The 19724-nt window shown below is 37.5% G+C and overlaps 1 protein-coding gene across 1 annotated transcript in view; it reads right to left on the reverse strand.

The window, feature by feature from the left end:
• Nucleotides 1-903: 903 nt before the first annotated feature.
• Nucleotides 904-19724, reverse strand: part of LOC101861470 (sorting nexin-5) — a gene marked incomplete in the record, with an annotated part of 30376 nt that continues 11555 nt past the window's right edge. The window contains 8 exon segments of the mRNA XM_013088893.2: nt 904-4187; nt 6036-6101; nt 9563-9652; nt 11635-11721; nt 13287-13326; nt 13920-14007; nt 17142-17172; nt 18817-18891. Coding sequence (XP_012944347.1) covers nt 4047-4187; nt 6036-6101; nt 9563-9652; nt 11635-11721; nt 13287-13326; nt 13920-14007; nt 17142-17172; nt 18817-18891 — 618 coding nt within the window.

Raw genomic sequence — 19724 nt, forward strand, 5'->3', positions numbered from 1 at the left:
ATGTGTAATAACAATACATTTCTAATAAAAAACATGCTGGACAATTTTTTTATAAACCATACAGTCACACATGCAATATGTGATAAATGACAAGGGGAATTGGAAAGAAAAATGTAAAAAATGATTAAGCCAAACAGCTTGAAAAGAAAAAGCAACAACCGCAAATGACCAGTTATTCATCAAGGTGGCAAAAGCTAACCGAGAACTTTTCCAATCTTACAGAACAGTTACAAGTTGCTTTTAAAAAAAAAAATGATATTCTTACTGTAAAGTTCTAGATCCAGGTAAAGTTCAAGTAAAAGATCTGGATAAATTGCTTTTCAATGATTTATCAAACATTTGCCTGGGTTGTCTAAGGGCAAATAAAAGGCACATCACGGTAAGTACAAAAAAACCCCTTCAAAACAAAACCTTAAAATGATTGTACCTTGAAAAAGTCACAACCAGAATCAATTATAAAAAGGATGTCTTTCACAAAGAGAGTTTCAAATTAAAAAATTCTGGCATAGTGTTCAAGTCAAGGCTTTCAACTTGCATTGGAAAGACTGCATATTTCGTTGGTATCGCAAATCTATACAAAAAATGACTATTCAATTTTTTTTTAAACAAACAAAAATACCCAACAAATTGACCAGACCATAATTATATTCCTCCATGAAAGGAAATCAAACAGTTCAAAGTTCCAATTCATACGTCTTTTTCTTGGACTGGTGATACAAAATACACAAACATTTCAAATCCAGACAAGAGAAAAAGCACAATGCGTATCAAACAATGGTTTGAAATCTAATTTCTTAGTGACAGTTTTAATAAACACATACTTTCCAAACATTGTAACTTTTCTTTGAAACAGGAGTAGAAACTATCAAATTCAAAACTAATATCTCAAAAGTCAAGACTTTGGAAAATATTGAGTATCAAAAAAATCGAGAAAGATCAGTTTCAAGAAAGAAATTCTCCTTCATATATCAAGTCTCAAAATAGTGGATTTCTCGTTAGTTTTGGTAAGAGTTTTACAGCACTTACACAACAAGTAGGTCATATAAGTGCCCAAGATTAGAGGTGTAACTAGAGAATAACAGACGAAGAAAACAAGAAAGAAAGATAACAATGATAGATGGATTTCTCTACTTTTACATGAATGCAGAAATTACACATCAAAGAAACAAAAAGAAAGACAGTTCAAAATACAATTACGGTGGGCATCCAGAGAGAAATCACAATTATTTGCAATCACAGACTTCAATTAGACACTGTAAAGAAAATTTTTTCATCAACAAGAAAAGAAAGTCTACCATTATCTTGCAGGTCAACAAAAGCATGGCACATCTTCAACGAAGTGTTGACTGTTCCTGCACTGCTTAATCAACAAGAACACCACTGTTGATATTGACTTTGATTGCATCATAGTTTCAAGGCCCAGCTAGACATAAATAGGGCACTTAGCACAGTAGAAAAGAAGTAATAGGAAAAGTCAGAAGTAAATATTAAACAAATCCATGTATGTTGGATAACAAACGTTTAGGTGTGTACACCACCTCTAGAGAGATCACAACTACTACCGCTGTGCTGAGGGTCTATTTATTACCTCATCCCGCCTCAAACTACTGAGGTAGCACCTATAGTGGTTGTTACCTAAGTTCATCACTTGCATAGAAATGATATTGCAAAGATAAATTGTTGTATTCCTTGATACACCTAGAAGCACCACAAGTATATTCAGGACAATAGAAAAGTAGCTTGTAACATAATTTTACAATATATTCCAAGACCAGATTTCCATACAGGATAACATCCCAGTCAAACGGTACCACATTGACATGACAATGGTCCTTTTGCACTGGGCACAAAAGCAAGACTGACAAACAGCGGTAGGGTAGAGAGGAAATGGAACCTGGTAATGGCACCCTCCAACAACCCAAACACAACCACTTCACATGGTTATTACCGATACATAAACTGAAAACTCGCTAGAGGCAGGACAAAGGCAAAACTGGGAAACATCCCTTATGATATTATTCTCCTTTGATTGCTTCAGCTACTTTTTATGCACCACATACTTCACCAGTACTTGATGAAATGTACCAACAAGTTATACAATATTTTGGTCTTCAAACACATTTGACAGGAAAACTACTCTTTCTCATGCCAATCTGTAACCTTGAAGTCACTCAAGATGACCAATACTTGTAAACACAAGCAAATGTGTACTCCAAAGGGAGACAAATCACTCTATTCTCTCACTCGAAGAGGCTGAACTGTATGAAGAGAAAAGAAAGTTTATCGAAACTGGTACAGTATGTTATCTCCAATGAACATGTAAAAAAAACAATTATCACTTCCACACACAATGAGGTTATGGATTTGTGCTTCGTGTGTATGTGATGTCAGGGTCATGATGAGGACACTTTAGTGAAAGAACTCACGTGAGAGCGACATTTCTGAGTTTATGGAACAAGTGCTGTAGAAACAAATGACAAAAGTTGGGTCTACATTTCATTTTTCTACAATGAAGAAACACGTTCCTGGAAAGCAAAATTATATGTTTGTATTATTTAATCAAATTCAAGTTCAGTATAGATATCGGGAGGAAAAATCAGGTATTATTATAGTTCCGGGGGGGGGAGACACAGATGGACAAAAGCAAATTATAATTTCAAAAATTTATGGCAACAAAAGATGAACCAGCACTCAAAACCAGCATGAAAGAAAGGTGTTACAGCCTGCAAAGGGCGTCAAAAAGTGCCCACAAGCAAATTTTCTTAATCGGCATAATAATGAAAATTCCACAAAACGATGCGATGAAAGTAACAAGTACTGTGCATATTTCGAATGAGCAAGAGTATACTGTCTGTACCTCCCCCCTTCCCCCCGAAAAAAAAAGCTGAGGTTTTAAGAGATGCTCTCAGTTCCCTCAACTTCTCTTCAGTCTTGATGGCCTTGTCATCAAAACAATTTCCTTGTACCTTAGCAACCATTTCCTCAGACTTCTTTCATATAGAGAGATGCATCAAATTGCAGTCATTAAAAAACAGAACAAACTTTTCATAGTAAGGCAAGAAGCATGCTGGCCTTGTGAACACAAGTTTCCCCCCAGTCTTTTGCAGTCATTGACATGCAAAGTGTTGGGTTTTTTCCAAGACAAATGTTCCAGGTTAAAGTCTCAGAGTTATACAAATAGAATGTACTATTCCACACTAAGGCAAGAAGATGTTTAACTCTTTAACCATGTCTGGACGGTGGCAGCGTCCGTTAGTTGAGGTCCATAACCATGGCTGGACGATACCACCATCCGATGCGAAGATATTATTTGCATTATGGTATGGATTGCATATAAATAAATACAAGCTAACAAGCCTTCAGTTTGACCCGGAAGTCAAAGACAAATAAATTCTACATCTGGGTGATGCTTTGTTGATCAGTTTGACACAAAACAAGCATTTTTTAAAAACATATGTCGAGTTGCATTTCCACAAAACACGAAAAAATTACACGATAACGTGATTTTAATTTGCATGGTTAAAGAGTTAACTCGTAAACAGCACATGACAACAGATTTCTTCCTATTCGCTCAACAATGAGAAATCACATGTAACAAATTTTCTCCCCTGTGCTTTGCAACAAAACTATTTACTCATCAGATTTGTTAAAAAACTTACTTTGTAGTAGGGCATAAGATACTGTTCATTTTATCCAACAGCCTCGACAACAACATAAAACATTAAGTAAACTTTCTTCAACTGAAATTGTAAAAATCAAAATACAATCAGTGCAGTATCTCCAATTGACATTGTATACAATAGATTTTTCTCCACCTCGTCATAACAAGACATCACATCAAATTAAACTATTCAAAAGGTGTTGTAAAACTCTATATTCTCCAATAAACATTGCTTGTAGAAATTTTCTTCACATAAATTTATAATGTAATAAGACACCACATTCATCTGCGTTTCTCCAACATCCCTCAAATCTCTCATTGTCGCCACAAACTGGCAGGCAGTTACTCTTGCAGGTCATTTACTTTACTCTCTCCCGAGCGTAGATCATAATCGCAGCTCCAGCACGTGCTTCCTCGTGTGGAACAACTGAGAGTAGAAATCCTGGGAGATCTTCATCTGCAGCTCCGCATATGCTGTCAGGGCTTCGGCACTGCTGAGTAGCCTCTGCTGGGTGAAACTCTTAATCTGGTAAAAAAAAAAAGTATATGTGAGGCAGTGTGGTGGAATCAGGCTCTCGTCAAAATAATCAAAGTGACGAAACTTGCATTTTTCCGCAGGTTTGTGAATTTTTATAAAATTTTTGTTTTTTGGCTTAACACCTTTCATGCCCATTAAAGAACTAATTTCTGTGTGGATTCTGAAAAACGTTGATTAAAGGCACAAATTAAGGAAATTTTCAGTTACCACGGACTCTTCAGCTAAGGAAATAGCTAATCTTTGGCGGCCATTTTCTCACTAATTTTACCTCCGAAAACAGGTGACCCCCGCCTCCTTCTTTCGCAAATATCTCGACATGTATTCGAGATAAATGGATACTTTTTTCATCCAAATAAAGACAAATGAACAAGCTTTTAGATGATACCAATAACTCTACAAGCCCAAAAATTGCCTGATTCCACCACGCTGCCTCACATATGATCAATACAGTAAGGTCACCTTGTTAAACTAAAGAAAAAAAAACCCCAACGATCATGACATGGAACATGCTGAATTGCAAATATCTTTCACTATTGTAGGAAGGAAAATAGGTGGTAATGTTGAAGGTAAACAAAAGTGCCACCTTCTGAGCAAATTATTTATAGCACCCGCGAAACCAAAAAAGATCACTTGATTTATTTGAGTGGCTGCACCTTGTTTTGCTTGGCGGATTTTGTTGTAACCGGCTTATATACAAATATTTGTCGACAGTTACTGTTTCTACCTCTTTGTGAGGACCTCAACCCTTTACTTTCAATGTTTAAGTGCTATTGAACAGTGTGTGAGTCTTGACTTTACACCTGAAGAATAAAACATGTCAGTACCTTAAGATACAAGGTCTTCTGCGACCATCTTTCCAAGACAATCACCTGTACAAACCACCATACCTACACACAAAATAGAAGATTTAATTGGGAGGAAGCATTTAAAATTACATTATCCTTTGAGAGTTGCCCTGAGCGTCAAGCTGAAATCTAATGAAAACAAGGATAAAAACAACACCCATTACAAGCATGAAAGATTGGACTGGTAGGTGTCACAGCCAGCAAAGGGAATTGCAAAGTGTCCCCAAGCAAAGTCTCTCCATCTTCATAATATTGATGATTCAACACACCAAGGAAATTAAAATACACCGAGCAGGTACCATACGCACTTTATAAGAGAAACCGTAAAGTGTTTGTGTAACACCCATCCACCAATAACTATTTTATCATCTTTTGAGAGTTACTCTGGGTGTCTATACTGTAATTCAGTCTAGCACGCACATAGTGCGCGGCATACATGGCGAACCAAACACATCAAACGTTATTTGTAGCTAACGAAAAGAATTCTGAACCCCGCCGATTTCGCGATGTGTGCGATTGACTGCAGTTTTCTTTTGAACTCTTCTAGTAATTCTCAGATAATGCAGCTGCTAACCACATCATTGTCTAATAGTTGTAAAGCAAACAGAGCATGCTCTAGAGAATGGATATGTCCTATATAAATGCAGTTATTATTATTATAATTATTATTCAGAAGTTTGTGTGTGTGTGTGTGTGTGTGTGTGTGTGTGTGTGTGTGTGTGTGTGTGTGTGTGTGTGTGTGTGCATGTGTGTGTGTGTGTGTGTGTATGAGTGTGTGGAGTGGGGGGGGGGGGGGGGGCTTGTTATTGTCATTTTTCTTGCTGTTGACTTTGGATTTTTCCAAAACCAGGGTAACTTACAAAGAGACTGTTTATTAAGTATAGGACCCAATACCTGGTAAGAGCACAGTACCCCCTTTTTTTCAGACAAGTTCTCCATAATCAGGCAGTATTTAACAATGACATGTCATGCAAAGCCTTTAAGACATTACCTCCTTCTTGGCTTGCTCTGAACTTGTTTCAAAAATCTTCTTTGCTGTGTTATAAGCCTCCTCAGCCTGTGAAGAAAACATTTGCCCTGTCTCATTTCAGTGCTCAAAACAAAAGCTATCAATACACAAAAAGACAAAACACACAAATTTCTTTTACCACAAACAAGCATCATCAGCCTATTTTATGGGAGCCCATTATAATGATTGATTTGCATATCATTGGCCACCTGATTACATGTCCAAGACCCAAAGTATTCATTATTTTAAAATTAGTTTCTTAATCTATGGTATCACTTACATGTGCTAAAAGAATATTTTGTTACAATTCAAACTCTCCATGTTGAAAAAGGCAAGGAAAGATACATAAAGTAGATTCAAAGAGCCCCATTGACACAATTTAGACCATTACGGAGGAGAGCAAGGCAGAATGAGATACAGCACCCTTGTGGAAAGATGGACATACTCAGTAAAATAACTTCTCCATATGAACATCAAACTCACATCTCACGCACGCTCATATGACCGTAAGCAGTGGCGAGCACCATAAAACACTTACGACTAAAGCATAAGCGCATATGAGAACTTTATAAAATCAAACTAGAGAGTTATCAAGTAATAAAAAGAATTCACACATAAAATACACGTTGTATGTCATAGTGTATAGGACACAGCGCAGGTGAGCACTTTATACAATCAAATGAAAAATTTCTTAGCTGTCAAAAAGTTACGAATGGTATTTTAAAAATTCTTACATAAAACATACTGCATGTCACTGCATATATGACGCAGCTTTTTACCGAAGAATAAGGGTTTCAAAGTGACCTTGCATCTTATCAATGAAATATAAAATTCGACCCTAAAAAAACCCCAACAGGAGCTGACAAAGGAAACAAACTCACGCATTGTGTGACTTTTAGTTTAGTAGAAGTTTTACGGCACTCGAAACTGCATAAGGTCATATGAGTGCGAGAAGATTAAGAGGTGTTACAAGAGAGTAACAAACATAAAAAAGAAAAAGGGGAGATAAGGATGATAAATGTTTGACAGGAAAGAAGAAGAAACCACACCAGAGCACCCGCCAACCACCCACATTGTGTGTAAGCAGTGGCGAGCACCATAAAACACTTACGACTAAAGCATAAGCGCATATGAGAACTTTATAAAATCAAACTAGAGAGTTATCAACTGACAAACATTGCGACTAGTAATGAAAAGAATTCATACATAAAATTCACGTTGTATGTCATAGTGTATAGGACACAGCGCAGGGGAGCACTTTATATAATCAAAAGAAAAATTTCTTAGCTGTCAAAAAGTTACGAATGGTATTTTAAAAATTCTTACATAAAACATACTGCATGTCACTGCATATATGACGCAGCTTTTCACCGAAGAATAAGGTTTTCAAAGTGACCTTGCATCTTATCAATGAAATATAAAATTCGACCCTAAAAAAAACCCAACAGGAGCTGACAAAGGAAACAAACTCACGCATTGTGTGACTTTTAGTTTAGTAAAAGTTTTACGGCGCTCGCAACTGCATAAGGTCATATGAGTGCCAGAAGATTAAGAGGTGTTACAAGAGAGTAACAAACATAAAAAAGAAGAAGGGGAGATAAGGACGATAAATGTTTGACAGGAAAAAAGAAGCAAACCACACCAGAGCACCCGCCAACCACCCACATTGTGTGACTTGGACGATGGGGATGATGCAATTGAAATGAATGATGATGAGATTTAAGAGACTTTTTTAACGGTGACTAGAATTGAGGAGTTTTCATACCCGTGCATCAGTACTGTGATTCTTTTACTTTGGCTTTTTGGAAATAAAATGGACAACTTTAAGATGGTGGAGCTCCACCTGAAAAAATGTGTGCCTCTTATTCAATAAACACATTTGCTTTATACTAAAAGTTTGGTTATAAAGTCTACGTGTCTTGTTTTAGTAAGAGCGTAAAGCACTTGCAAAACAATAAGTTCATGTAAGTGCCGAAGATTAGTGGAGCAACAAGAGAGTAACAAACACAAAAAATAAGGAGAGAGAAGGACAATAGATGCTCGATAGGAAAGAAGGAGAAAACCACACCAGAGCACCAGCCAACCACCCACAGCCTGTGTCTTATTCACACTTGTGTCCTAAATGTGAAGATATACAGTACATAAGAATGAATACTTCAACAACAGTGCTGGACTCAGGAGATCAGGTCCATAATCAGGTGTCCAGACGTTGAGCAAAATTAGGAAAAGCCACTTTAGATCAATAAATCCGTTTAAAGGGTGTGAACTGAAAAACGAACAATCCTAAAAGTCCTATGACTGTTTCAAGTTGATCAGAAATATCTATTTATAGGCCGCTATTAACTCTTTCCAGATGTATCGCCGATTTATCTGCGCGAGTCTACACCCCTTGCGGACGTATCGCCGACACATCGGCTGTGATAGGGTAACTCAGTATTGTTTCGTTTTAACACGATCCGTGATTTATAATTACTTTATACTGCTATTGAAAAACTCGGAAAGGATGAAAACATTAAGTTTCACTTTGTCAAGTGATGGGTTTGGGGAAAAACGAGAGAATTAGTTCTTGCGGTCTTGCATCAACAAAACGATGTAACCAGACTCAGTATGAATTTCATAACTCAAACAAAAATTGGAATATTGCTTTAAAATAAAAAGCTGCGCATTCAGAAATTTATGGATTATGCCCTTGGCCTGTATATGATAAGACAGCTAAGCTGATTTGCTTTCACACATTTGGTGACGATAATTTTTTCCGTCAAAATTTATTTTTCTAATCACCATCGCCATTTCTAACCCTTCTAATGCATACTTATGTTCGAAATTAATCCTTGTTTCATATTGGGATGTATTCCTCATTCAATTTTCTTCAATTTGATATATCATATGTTGCGTTTTGAGTGATGGTTGTTCTTCTATGAAGTTATTTTGTACACCACCTGAAAAGCCAAATCGAGCCACAAGTTAATTATTTCTAAACCCCAAAAACCTACGTCCGGAAAGAGTTAAAGTTCACTAACAAAAATATGGCAAAATGGACCAAATGGGGTAGAATGCTGGTGCATAAGGTAGTTCTTTTGATACAGCTTTGATGCTACTGTTCTTGAACCTCAATATAGTCAAACTCTTGCTTTAAGTAAGGTATAAAGTGAAGACCATGGCAGAGCTTAAACTAATCTATCCTTCTATCAATACTGACAATATTATAATTCCATGAGAAGAATACATGTGATATTAAGATGATAATGACTCATTGACTCTTAACTCCCTTTCCCACAAAAACAATATGACCTGAGTTCTAAATAAAACTAGGAAAACTGTCATTGTCCATGAGAAATAATTTCCAGTGAGTTTACACATTGCATAAAGAGGCAGAAAAGGACAATAGAGAAAATGTTAAAAAAAAGTAAAGAGAAGATTATATTAAAGCAACCATCTACCATCAACAACTTACGAGCCCACAAAACAAGATGATTCATTTAAAATAAAAGACAAAGCAGAGAACCTACCGCTGCTTTCTTTGCTGGCTTGGCTTTCTCTAAAGCTTTCTCACAGGACTCATAATCCACTAAGGCACTTGTGCGGCGGAAATGCATGTCCTGGACAAAGCAGAAAAAAAGAAGAAAAAATCACCAAAGGATGAGAAAAAAAGATAACTGGACAGAATATTTTAGATAACTTTTGTAGAAGCAAATCTGCAAAATAACTGGTTGAAGCGAGAACTTCTGAATGTATTCTCTTGAGTTTCAGCAATTTTTCTTTCACAGGCTTTAACAGTTTGCGACTGTAACCATCGACAAATGCCCTCAGCGGAACACTTTTTTGTTTTATCTTGAGAATAAAGCCCTACTTCCGCCTTCTATTTGCTGAGATCTTCTGCAGTCTGCTCCCAGTTTCTGATGTCAGTCTATGTTGAGGTTTAGTCCTTCTTGCATGAGGCAATATATCTTTATAGATGTTAACACTTTCCCTCTCTTTTTATTCTCTATTTTTCTCAAGAGGAAATGCTTTGGTATTATTTTCTCATCTTCCAAATGGCACTCATGCCTTTGCTTGACGTAGTTCTGCTTATTGCAAATATATGCACGACCCACTCCATATGAAGTTAGCATGGGTACATCGATGCCTCATTTGTATTATATAGGGTGACATTATTCGGACTATACTATAAGTAAGCATTCCATTAATTTAGGCTATATGTAGCCGAAATAAGGTAACCATGGTAGGAAAGCATACTTGGGCTACCCTCACCCACATAACCAAATATCTCTCCCATCTGGACTTGTAAAGCAATGTAATCTGTAATCTAGATCTTGCTTGCCTTGACTTTACGACATAGTGACACTATCCGTAAGTACAATCTACGGGTCAATAACTGCAATGATGAAGGTGTGGTCCAAATAAGATTTTGGAGGGGCGTTTTACTCATTTGAGCTATATGTAGCCAAAATAAGCATCACTCCCAATCAAATATGCTGAATAATAGTTCAGATGAATCTGGCTCAAATCTGCAATGGATTGTTTCCTGAATCTGGGTTGTCTGGAAATTTTCTAGACTCTCAAGCAGCTTAATTTGGTTTCATCAGAGATCATGACTCTTACATAACATTACATTGTTGGTGAAGTTGTTTGACCAAAGCACTACAATGAAGCCCCCACATGAGCTGCCACAGATCTCCCTTGTTCGGGTGGCATTGGTAGTCTAGTAATTAAGCTACTGGCCACATAATCGTGAGATTGCGGGTTCCAGGGTTCAAGGTTCAGCTCATTTCCACCAATGCAGCGCGCAGAGCGCACAACACTCGTTCCCACGGACCAGGATGCAGATACTGTACATCAATACCATATCTGTATCTCGGCAAAAATACTCCAACCATTATGAACTTTTCAGAATACTGAGAAAATGGAAAGTGATGATCCCATGTCCACCAAATAAGGAATTAGAATTGGAACTGAAAACATTAAATCTAGCTCATTCTTCATGTGAATTCTCGTCATGGCATAAGAGTAAAGCAGCACGTATACATGCTAGGTCTACTCGACATTATTTTTTAAAAATTACTCCAATTGTTGCAAACAAACTGATTCGACCTCAAAGGCCACACAAGTCTTCAGAAATGAAATTCAACTTAACAAGTGAGTACGTGAAAAAGGAGATCAATTGCTGCAAGGTTTTTGTTGCTATATCACCCCATCACCGATTAGCGTCCCGTGGGGAAAAGGGACGACTTTCTTACCATCGCCGACCGGCATACCGTGGGGGCAAAGTGTTAACTAACCATACAGTTTTGAAAGGTGTGATAAATATTGTACAATTTAGCAATTTTTTCAACTGTTCTACCCCCAAAAGACAGGACCTCTTAATACAACATCCATCTCCACTCCTATAGGACCAATTTATATGACAGGATACCTTAAAAGCTCCCTAAAACAACCTGAGTTCTGAAAGTTCCATTGGGGATTCTAACCATGCTCATCCACTCTACAGTCCAGAGCGATACCAACTGAGCTAACTTGACGAGACAAAAAAGGATATTAATGACATATGTAAGAGAAAATTAAACAACTTTTCAGAACTTACCTTTAGAGCATCGCTGTATCTGGCATAGAGTTCAAGGAAGAAACCCAAAGTGAGCTCAGATTGACCACTGCGTAGCTCCAGGCTACCCTGACAACGAAATGGGACAAAAAAACAAGAGGATAAAACAAACAGCCTGATTGAAAGGTGGGGGGGGGGGGGGGGGGGGGGAGGGGGGGGGGGAATGAGATGTTAAATTTGGCCAATTAGAGGTGTGGCATGGGTCTGAAAGTGTTTGTGCACCTCTTCTGTCATATCTAAGTGTCCAGTGCTAAAACCTAGAGGGCCTGGAAAATAAGTTAACCTATGTAAAAACTAGAGGGCCTGGAAAATAAGTTAACCTATGTAAAAACTAGAGGGCCTGGAAAATAAGTTAACCTATGTAAAAACTAGAGGGCCTGGAAAATAAGTTAGCCTATGTAAAAAACATGGGTTGCAAAGCATTTGATTTTTGTTTCTCTTAAAATTCCACAAGTGATATTCATATTTTCCCCTTGTACCCTTCAATTGCAACTGTAGAAATTAAACATCCCTATTAACTCAATTAGATCATCTGGAAGGCAGGCTGCTTTGATCACGCCTGTCAGGGCCACATCGGGCTGAGAGGGATACAACATTTCAGCAGAAAGACGGAGAAACTCAAAAAATATTTTCCCTCACAAACAGTCAGAATTTACCTTTACATCCTACATGAACTATGCAAGAAATTTAGTTTTAGTAAGAGTTTTACAGCACTTGCAACACAATAAGGTCATATAAATGCTGAAGATTAGAAGTGATACAAGAGAGTAACAAACACAAAAAAGGAGGAGAGATCAGGACGACAGATGTTTGATAGGAAAGAAGGAGCAAACCACACCACAGCACCCACCAACCATCTGCACTATGAAAGATTTGAGACATTTTTCAAGAAACTGTTTAAGATAATGGTAACACACGAAAAAGTGAGAAGAAGGATACTACACCAGAGCACCCACTAATCACCTACAAAGGCTGAATATGTTGGAGATATTGAGCCATAGCTCGAACAAAACAGAGCAGTTGTACATTCATAAAGGGCCTATTGCATAATCAGTTAAAACTGACTTTTGTCTCCAACATCTTTGTGATACGATAACACAACATAATGCAATCTTGATCCCAATAAATCTCTTTTTTTTTGGTGATCTTCTGAATTCAGCAAAGAAAAAGAGTCACTCCAGAGGCTCTTTGTTAATTTTGATGTTCTGGTTCAGAACTTTAGATAATTATTTTTACGATAGGCCATAGTTTTAAACAAATTTTTTAACAAAACTTTTAATATTGGATGGTCACAGCGTCTGGCTAATCGGACTGTCTGCTATGCCTGCGGCTCGCAGACTTATTTCCTTATCACAAAGAGGGCAGACAAAATGTCAGGTTCAACTGATCGTGTAATAAATCCCTTAGGGAGCAAAACTCTAGCAGCAGTTCCTTGTAAAAGCTAGGACAGTGGGAGTATTTTAATTTGAGAAAAGAGAAGCACATAAACATGACTTTGGGTATTTAATGCAAGGAAAATGCAAAATAGACACACAGAAACAACAGAAGGATGGACAAGAAATAGGGCCTATAACAACGCCTTCCAACCACCTATTAGAAAAGGGGAACATTGATTACTTGATTTATTCACTTACTGCCTCGTCTTCACAACCTTCACTGACGAGCTTCATGAGTCTGAAAAAGACAAGATATGAGTATGAATTCGATGATTTAAGGTCACTCTCACAATCTTATTGAGATGTAAATTAAAAGAGAAGGTAAGTTTGTTTTAGTAAGAGTTTTAGGATACTTACAACGCAATTAGGTCATATAAGTGCTGAATATGAGAGGTGTTTCAAGAGAGTAACAAACACAAAAAAGGAAAGACAGATAAGGACTTTGATTGGAAAGAAGGAGTTAACCACGCCAGAACACCCGCAAACCACCCACGAGCAGGTATGGCATCAGTCAGAGTCCGCACGGATTGGACTCCGATAAAACATGAAAATGAAGAGAATTCCAAGGATCTGGCCACCTCAAAGTGCCCATCAATTATAAGGCAATCAAAAATTCATGGTGCAACTTATCGTCAGAGATATCTCTTTAACAGGTGAATCAATGTCCCCCATACTTTGCACAGCAGTTTGTATCAATTTGTTTTAACTTAATCATATTTTTCCCAAACAATTGAGGCTAAATTAAAAAACTTTTCTTCATAAATTCAAATAAAATACTATAAATCTCCGTGACGGAGAAATTGGGGTTGTTCACAGTACATCCATACATACTTGTTGACTTTGATTAAAGGCTCGTCTCTCATCTCAGCTGTACAAGTAGTGAAATCTGTGGCCAGGTTGCGATAAGAGCTGGACAAACCTTAAAACAAAAGCAACACACAAATGAAGTGCCTTGATTAAGTAGTAGTAAGAGTTTTACGGCGCTCGCAATTGCATAAAGTCACATGAGCGCATGAATTAAGTTGGTTTTATTCGCAATAGTTCACTGCATGGCCTGATTCCGGTCAATATTTCTAATCAAAATGTTTAAACGCTAAAAATTTGAAGTAAACAAGAAAAGAAAAACAAATTGATGAAGAGAAGAACAATAATTTTGTTTTCTCTTTACTTCTATTTTTACTTGTAGCACAGTCCTCACCAAGCCCGTTTTTACATTTTTTATTTTTGTGACCTGGGTCTCTTTTTCCTTATCCTAGAAAGCATACTGCTACACTGTGCACTGAGTTCTTTCACAACACTTTCATCAGTTCTTTTATCTGTCAATTAGTCTCGAAGCAGTCTTTTCTAAAACCATAAGGTGGGCGGCCACTGGGAAGTCCATGAGAAAGACACGACAACCCTAGCTAAAAATACAGGGCGCTGCAAAATGGCATGTAAGCGAAATTGTTCTGTATTGGTGTAATATTGTGTATGTGGCGTCGATAGCCTAGTTATTAGGCTCTTAGACTCGCAACTGTTAGGTCATGGGTTCGAATCCCGTCAGGGGCCCGACCTTGTGTCCTCACTTCCCCCCAGCTAGGAATGGATACTCAGCTACAGACAGCGAAAGATCTTGTCAGTTTGTTAGTGTTTGGGCGCTTAATCAGCTGCTTGCACTGTATGCTTCCCGGGAATGTTTCTGAGTATTCTATGGTCTGCTGGTGTAATAATATAGTGTGTAAAGTGCATAGAGCTTGCTGTAGAGCGGGGATATGTGCTATACAAATGCTATTCATTTAAGATTATTAATGTTAATATGTATTTGTGCCTCAAAATTATTTTGTCCAAAATGCCTCTTTACTTATGTAGACTGAACAAAATAGGTCTAAGGCGATGGTTTGTATACGCATTTATATATGTATGTATTTATGATGCATGTTTGCTATTGTAACAAAAATTGCCCTACAGGGATCAATAAAAAGGTAAGTTATTTAATTTATTGATGTATATTTTTGCTGCACGGATTCTGTTTTTCTCTTCCTTTTCTGAAATCCAACCCCCCTGAAGGTGAGACACAAAATCCCCTGGCTCCCTTAGGTACAAACTGACGTAAGAGGCCCAAGAGCAAGCCCCGATGGGCAACACTTTAATCCTTCTTCCTTCAACTCACTTAATGTATTCTTCAGCATAAGGTGGAGAATACCTCAGGAGTTTTTATAATACAGTCTGGTACTAATAACTCAAAAGTGTTGGAGATTGACAAATGTATTCCGCATGTCCATAGTTCAGGTAAACCATACAGCAAAAAATTGTAAAAAAGAGATATGCAGGAATGACAAACTGTAAATGAATTTGAATTTTCCGTGTTTGTGTAATCTGTGCCCATCTATTATAATAATAAATTATACTCATACAGCGCATTCCACTGAGAAAAAGGCTCAGTGGGCTTCACAATAACACAGTGTATATAGTATAGTTCCAATAGAGATCCTTTCACTCCCTCCCCCTCTCTCATTCTCTTTCTTTCTCTTCCCACTCCCTCTCTACAGTCTTAATAACATTACATTGATCAAGATGATAAGAAAACTAAAAATATGCCTCATCTAAAAGATGCAGTTTAAACTTTTCAGCTGCTTTTTAAATATTGCCAGGAGGCTTGACTCTCTCGTGGGTAAGTCATTCCATATCAGATGACTATAAGTTTTCAACAGACAACTCAGGTGTTGGGGTCCTGTGGGTTTAGGGGGCAAGGGAGGATTAACAAACGAAACTCTTAGTTTTTGTTCAAGTAAGAGTTTTACGGAACTTTTGAAACACAGATCATATAAAAGTCAAAGATTAGAGGCATTACTAGAAAGTAACATATAAAAATAAAAAAGGAGAAGTAAGGACGATACATGTTTGTTTTTTTGTAAAGGTTTTACGACACTCGCAACTGCATAAGGTCATATGAGCGCCAGAGGACTAGAGGTGTTAGAAGAGAGTAACAAACATAAAAAAGAAGGAGGGGAGAAAAATACGATAAGAGTTTGATGGGAAAGAAGAAGCAAACCATACAAGAGAACCCGCCAACCACCCACCGATACATGTTTGACAAGAAAGTAGGAGGAAACCACATCAGAGCAACCATCAACCACCAATCGCCAACCACCAACTTAATGTAACTCTGCCACAGTACAACTGGAACAATAATACCACTGCAACACTTATCTCATATTCTGTAGTGTTGATACAATAAATCTTTTCACTGACGAGAGACATTTTCTCTGTTATAAAACACTCACTGACTTTACAAAATGCATAAGACCTGTTCTGATAGCATTTAAGTATATCTTTTCTATCCACTTGTTCTCCGTATTGCTGAGAGAAAGAGATAAGATATCGAAAGCCCGTGACAAGTACACATCACGTACACAGGTCAAGAGGGAGACTGACAGAAGTAGGCACTTACCAAAACAGCTGATAGTGTAAGAACCCTATTTATCTTGTGGTGACTGCAGATGTGGCTAATAAGGCAATGACAAGCTAATAGAATTATCTTCTTTAATTTAAAAGTAACAATTTCATTAAATGTCTTATAAAATTTATGATAGCGTATGTGATAAATTAAACTATGGCATGCTAACAATTTCCTGCAGCAATGAGGGATTGGAATTGATTAGTGTTTTTCGCCCTAAACGTTATTTCATCATGTGTCAGTTTCATTGCTATCCTTCATGAGCTGTAATCTTCTGTTGCCTGTTCCTAGCTTGAGCACAACAGACACAATTGTATCTGACCCTAGGGCAGGCCAGAAGATGTACAAGTAGTTCGCAGCTTTACTAAAAGATATTTAATTTTAGTATACTTCTTTTTGCACTTTGAACAAAAATAGGTCGTATAAGAACCAAAGAATAGAGGTATTACTAGTGAAAAACATACAAAAAATGAAGGTTTATAATAAATGTAATATGAAGACAACCAATAAATAGTTCCTGAAAACTGAGAGCATTAAAAGGAAAAGAATAGAAGGTAAAAACATGAGGAGGAAAAGAACCAAAAAAAACCAATTGCTCGAAACTATTTAGTACTTACGCCACTGTGCAACAATCAATTTGTTGTAGTTCTGTAAAGAAAAGGAGAAAAGCAAAACAACAATGTAAAACGGCATATTTTAATTTATAACATTCCATAGCACTGGTACAGCACATAGAGCTCATTCATCAGTAAGCTCTATGTGCTTTACAACCTATATTATGACCCCAGCAGACCTGCTAGCAATCTGAAACAATCTCAACTTCAGATAAGGCGCTAAAACACTTACATACAGACAAGGTCTTTCGCTGTCTATGGCCAGGTACCCATTCCCACCTAGATGAAGTGAGGACAATTCATGTAAAGTGCCTTTCCCAAGAACACAACGTCGGGCCTACGGCTCGAACTCCCAAACCCAAAACATTCTGATTACGAATCTGGTAGCCTAACCACTAGACTACTGAAACCACATATTATACAGAAAATCTGTTTCAAATGTAATGGTTAAGTACATGCAGAGCGTTACCAGTCCTAGCTAATATTATCTGTCCTGGGCAACAACGTCATGGCACACCGGACAGGTCCATAAGTGCTCAGTTCCTCCCAGCATCAAAGCTCACAAGGTATCCTTACTGATTGTTCCGGTGGCTGTCTGATTATGGTGATGTCTTTCCTTTCCAGATAATCGTTCCTTTCTTCCTTCTCCCCTCTCTATCCCCATTTCCCGCATCCTGATGATTGCGTGGTGTTCTGCTGACTCCCTGTCTTCCCCATTCTGCAACTTTTCCGCCAGGGTCTTCTACACTTCTACTTTGTCAAATTTCACCTCACCATCAACCACGGCACGGCCTGCCAGCCTATCAGCCCTAGCTAATAAATAAAACACACTGAATTAACAGCCACTTGTTTCACTTCCTTTCTCATACAATACTTGCAAAGTGGAGTCAGAAAAACTGTTGGATGCCAGCCACAGAGATCTTTTTCTTGTTTTCATGAGAGTCAAAACACAGGAGGATCACAGACAAGGGAGAGGACGAAAAAAGGCTCAGAAAAGTTCATAAATGTATCAAACATATTAAAAAATACATTTTGTTGTGAGTAGTGCCAACTATCATTTCCAATGTTTGAACCTATTTGGGACAAAAAAGGAGAATAAAAACTTTCTCACAATCTCATTCTAAAGCCACAGACATCTCTCAAATTCTTTATAAAGACAATTTACTAGTTCACAAGGGAAGTTGACAGCAAACCCCCAGAGCAAATGAGTCTTATTTTAATGACTTACTTTTGTAAGTAAAGGAAAATAGACATTATAATTATTTTCCAGCTAAGACATAATGTTCCTCCAATTTTAGCCTCATGGAAATACTTCTTCAGCTATTTTCTTAATTTCTGCAGTTTCTGGAAGGAATTCATTAAAGGTTTTGACCCAGCAACAAGCATGGGCAGGCTCATTCTCGTTTAATTTCAACAGTCAAAGAAATCCTAAGTTTGATTGCGGCATGAAGATAATTTTCTTCAGCAAAGAAGGCAATACAGTATATCCCACATCTTTAGAGATCAGTGTGGTTAAAAAGTATAAGATAAGTCTATAGTCCACTGTCCATGCCAGTGCAAACCTGGGATCAAACCAAGTACTTCATTGTGAAATATAAGCACAATATCCCCAGACTAAATTATAGCATCTCCCCCCCCCACCCCACCCCACCATTAAAAAAAAAAAAAGAGTACTCACAAGAGAAGCGTCCTTCACAGCTTTTGAAAATTCATTTGCAAAATTGCGCTGATCTTGAAAATAGTCATCAACATCCTGTATTCCACAAAAAGAGAAAATAAAGCAGAACATTCAGTGACGAATCAATAACTTTGATAATTGTACACTTTCCAAACTTCAATGTCATGATATTAAAAAACAGTTTTTAATAAACCCAAGCCTATGGTATATCAAAATAAGAGAAAAGTATGAAAAACAAAACCACCATCAAAGTCTTATAAAGACAAAAGTATTAGGAATTACAAATCCATTATATATAAAAGTCTCAGAAAAAGTAAAAATGTATTAAAGACACTTGATATAATATTATGAGTTCCAAAGATAGAAATGGAAGGAACTGCTCTCAACTCAAATAAATTCTAATTCATACAGCACTCAAAAGACACAACACAGCTCTCCCTCATCTCAAAAGTAGAATTTCAAGTCATGAAAGCACGAAACGATATTATTATGACTACTATATTATGCTTCAACGTCTAGTTTAAAAAGTACCAAAACTTATTAAAAAGTCCAGCCAAAGTTTTGGCAGATAGCTGACTCCAAGCTGTGACAAGAGAATACACTTAGCAAGGAGACTTGCTCTCAGCTGAAAAAAAAAAAAACTCCATGGAAGTGACACTGTGCTGCAATCTCAGTGAGTGATGATGCAAGGTGGTGGCTCATTTAGACATACCTTACGATTCGCCTTTCTGGCACTGTCAATGGCTGAGCCAAGACGAGATATGAGACCCTTGTTTAACCGAGCCCTGACCGGAGCCTGGGGAGATAAAGAACAACTGTGAATGTTTTATTATCCCATCGATGTAAAGAAGGAACAGACAGACAGACAGACAGACAGACAGACAGACAGACAGACAGACAGACAGACA

This window comes from Aplysia californica, unplaced genomic scaffold, assembly GCF_000002075.1.
Source record: "Aplysia californica isolate F4 #8 unplaced genomic scaffold, AplCal3.0 scaffold00827, whole genome shotgun sequence".
NCBI lineage: Eukaryota > Metazoa > Mollusca > Gastropoda > Aplysiida > Aplysiidae > Aplysia > Aplysia californica.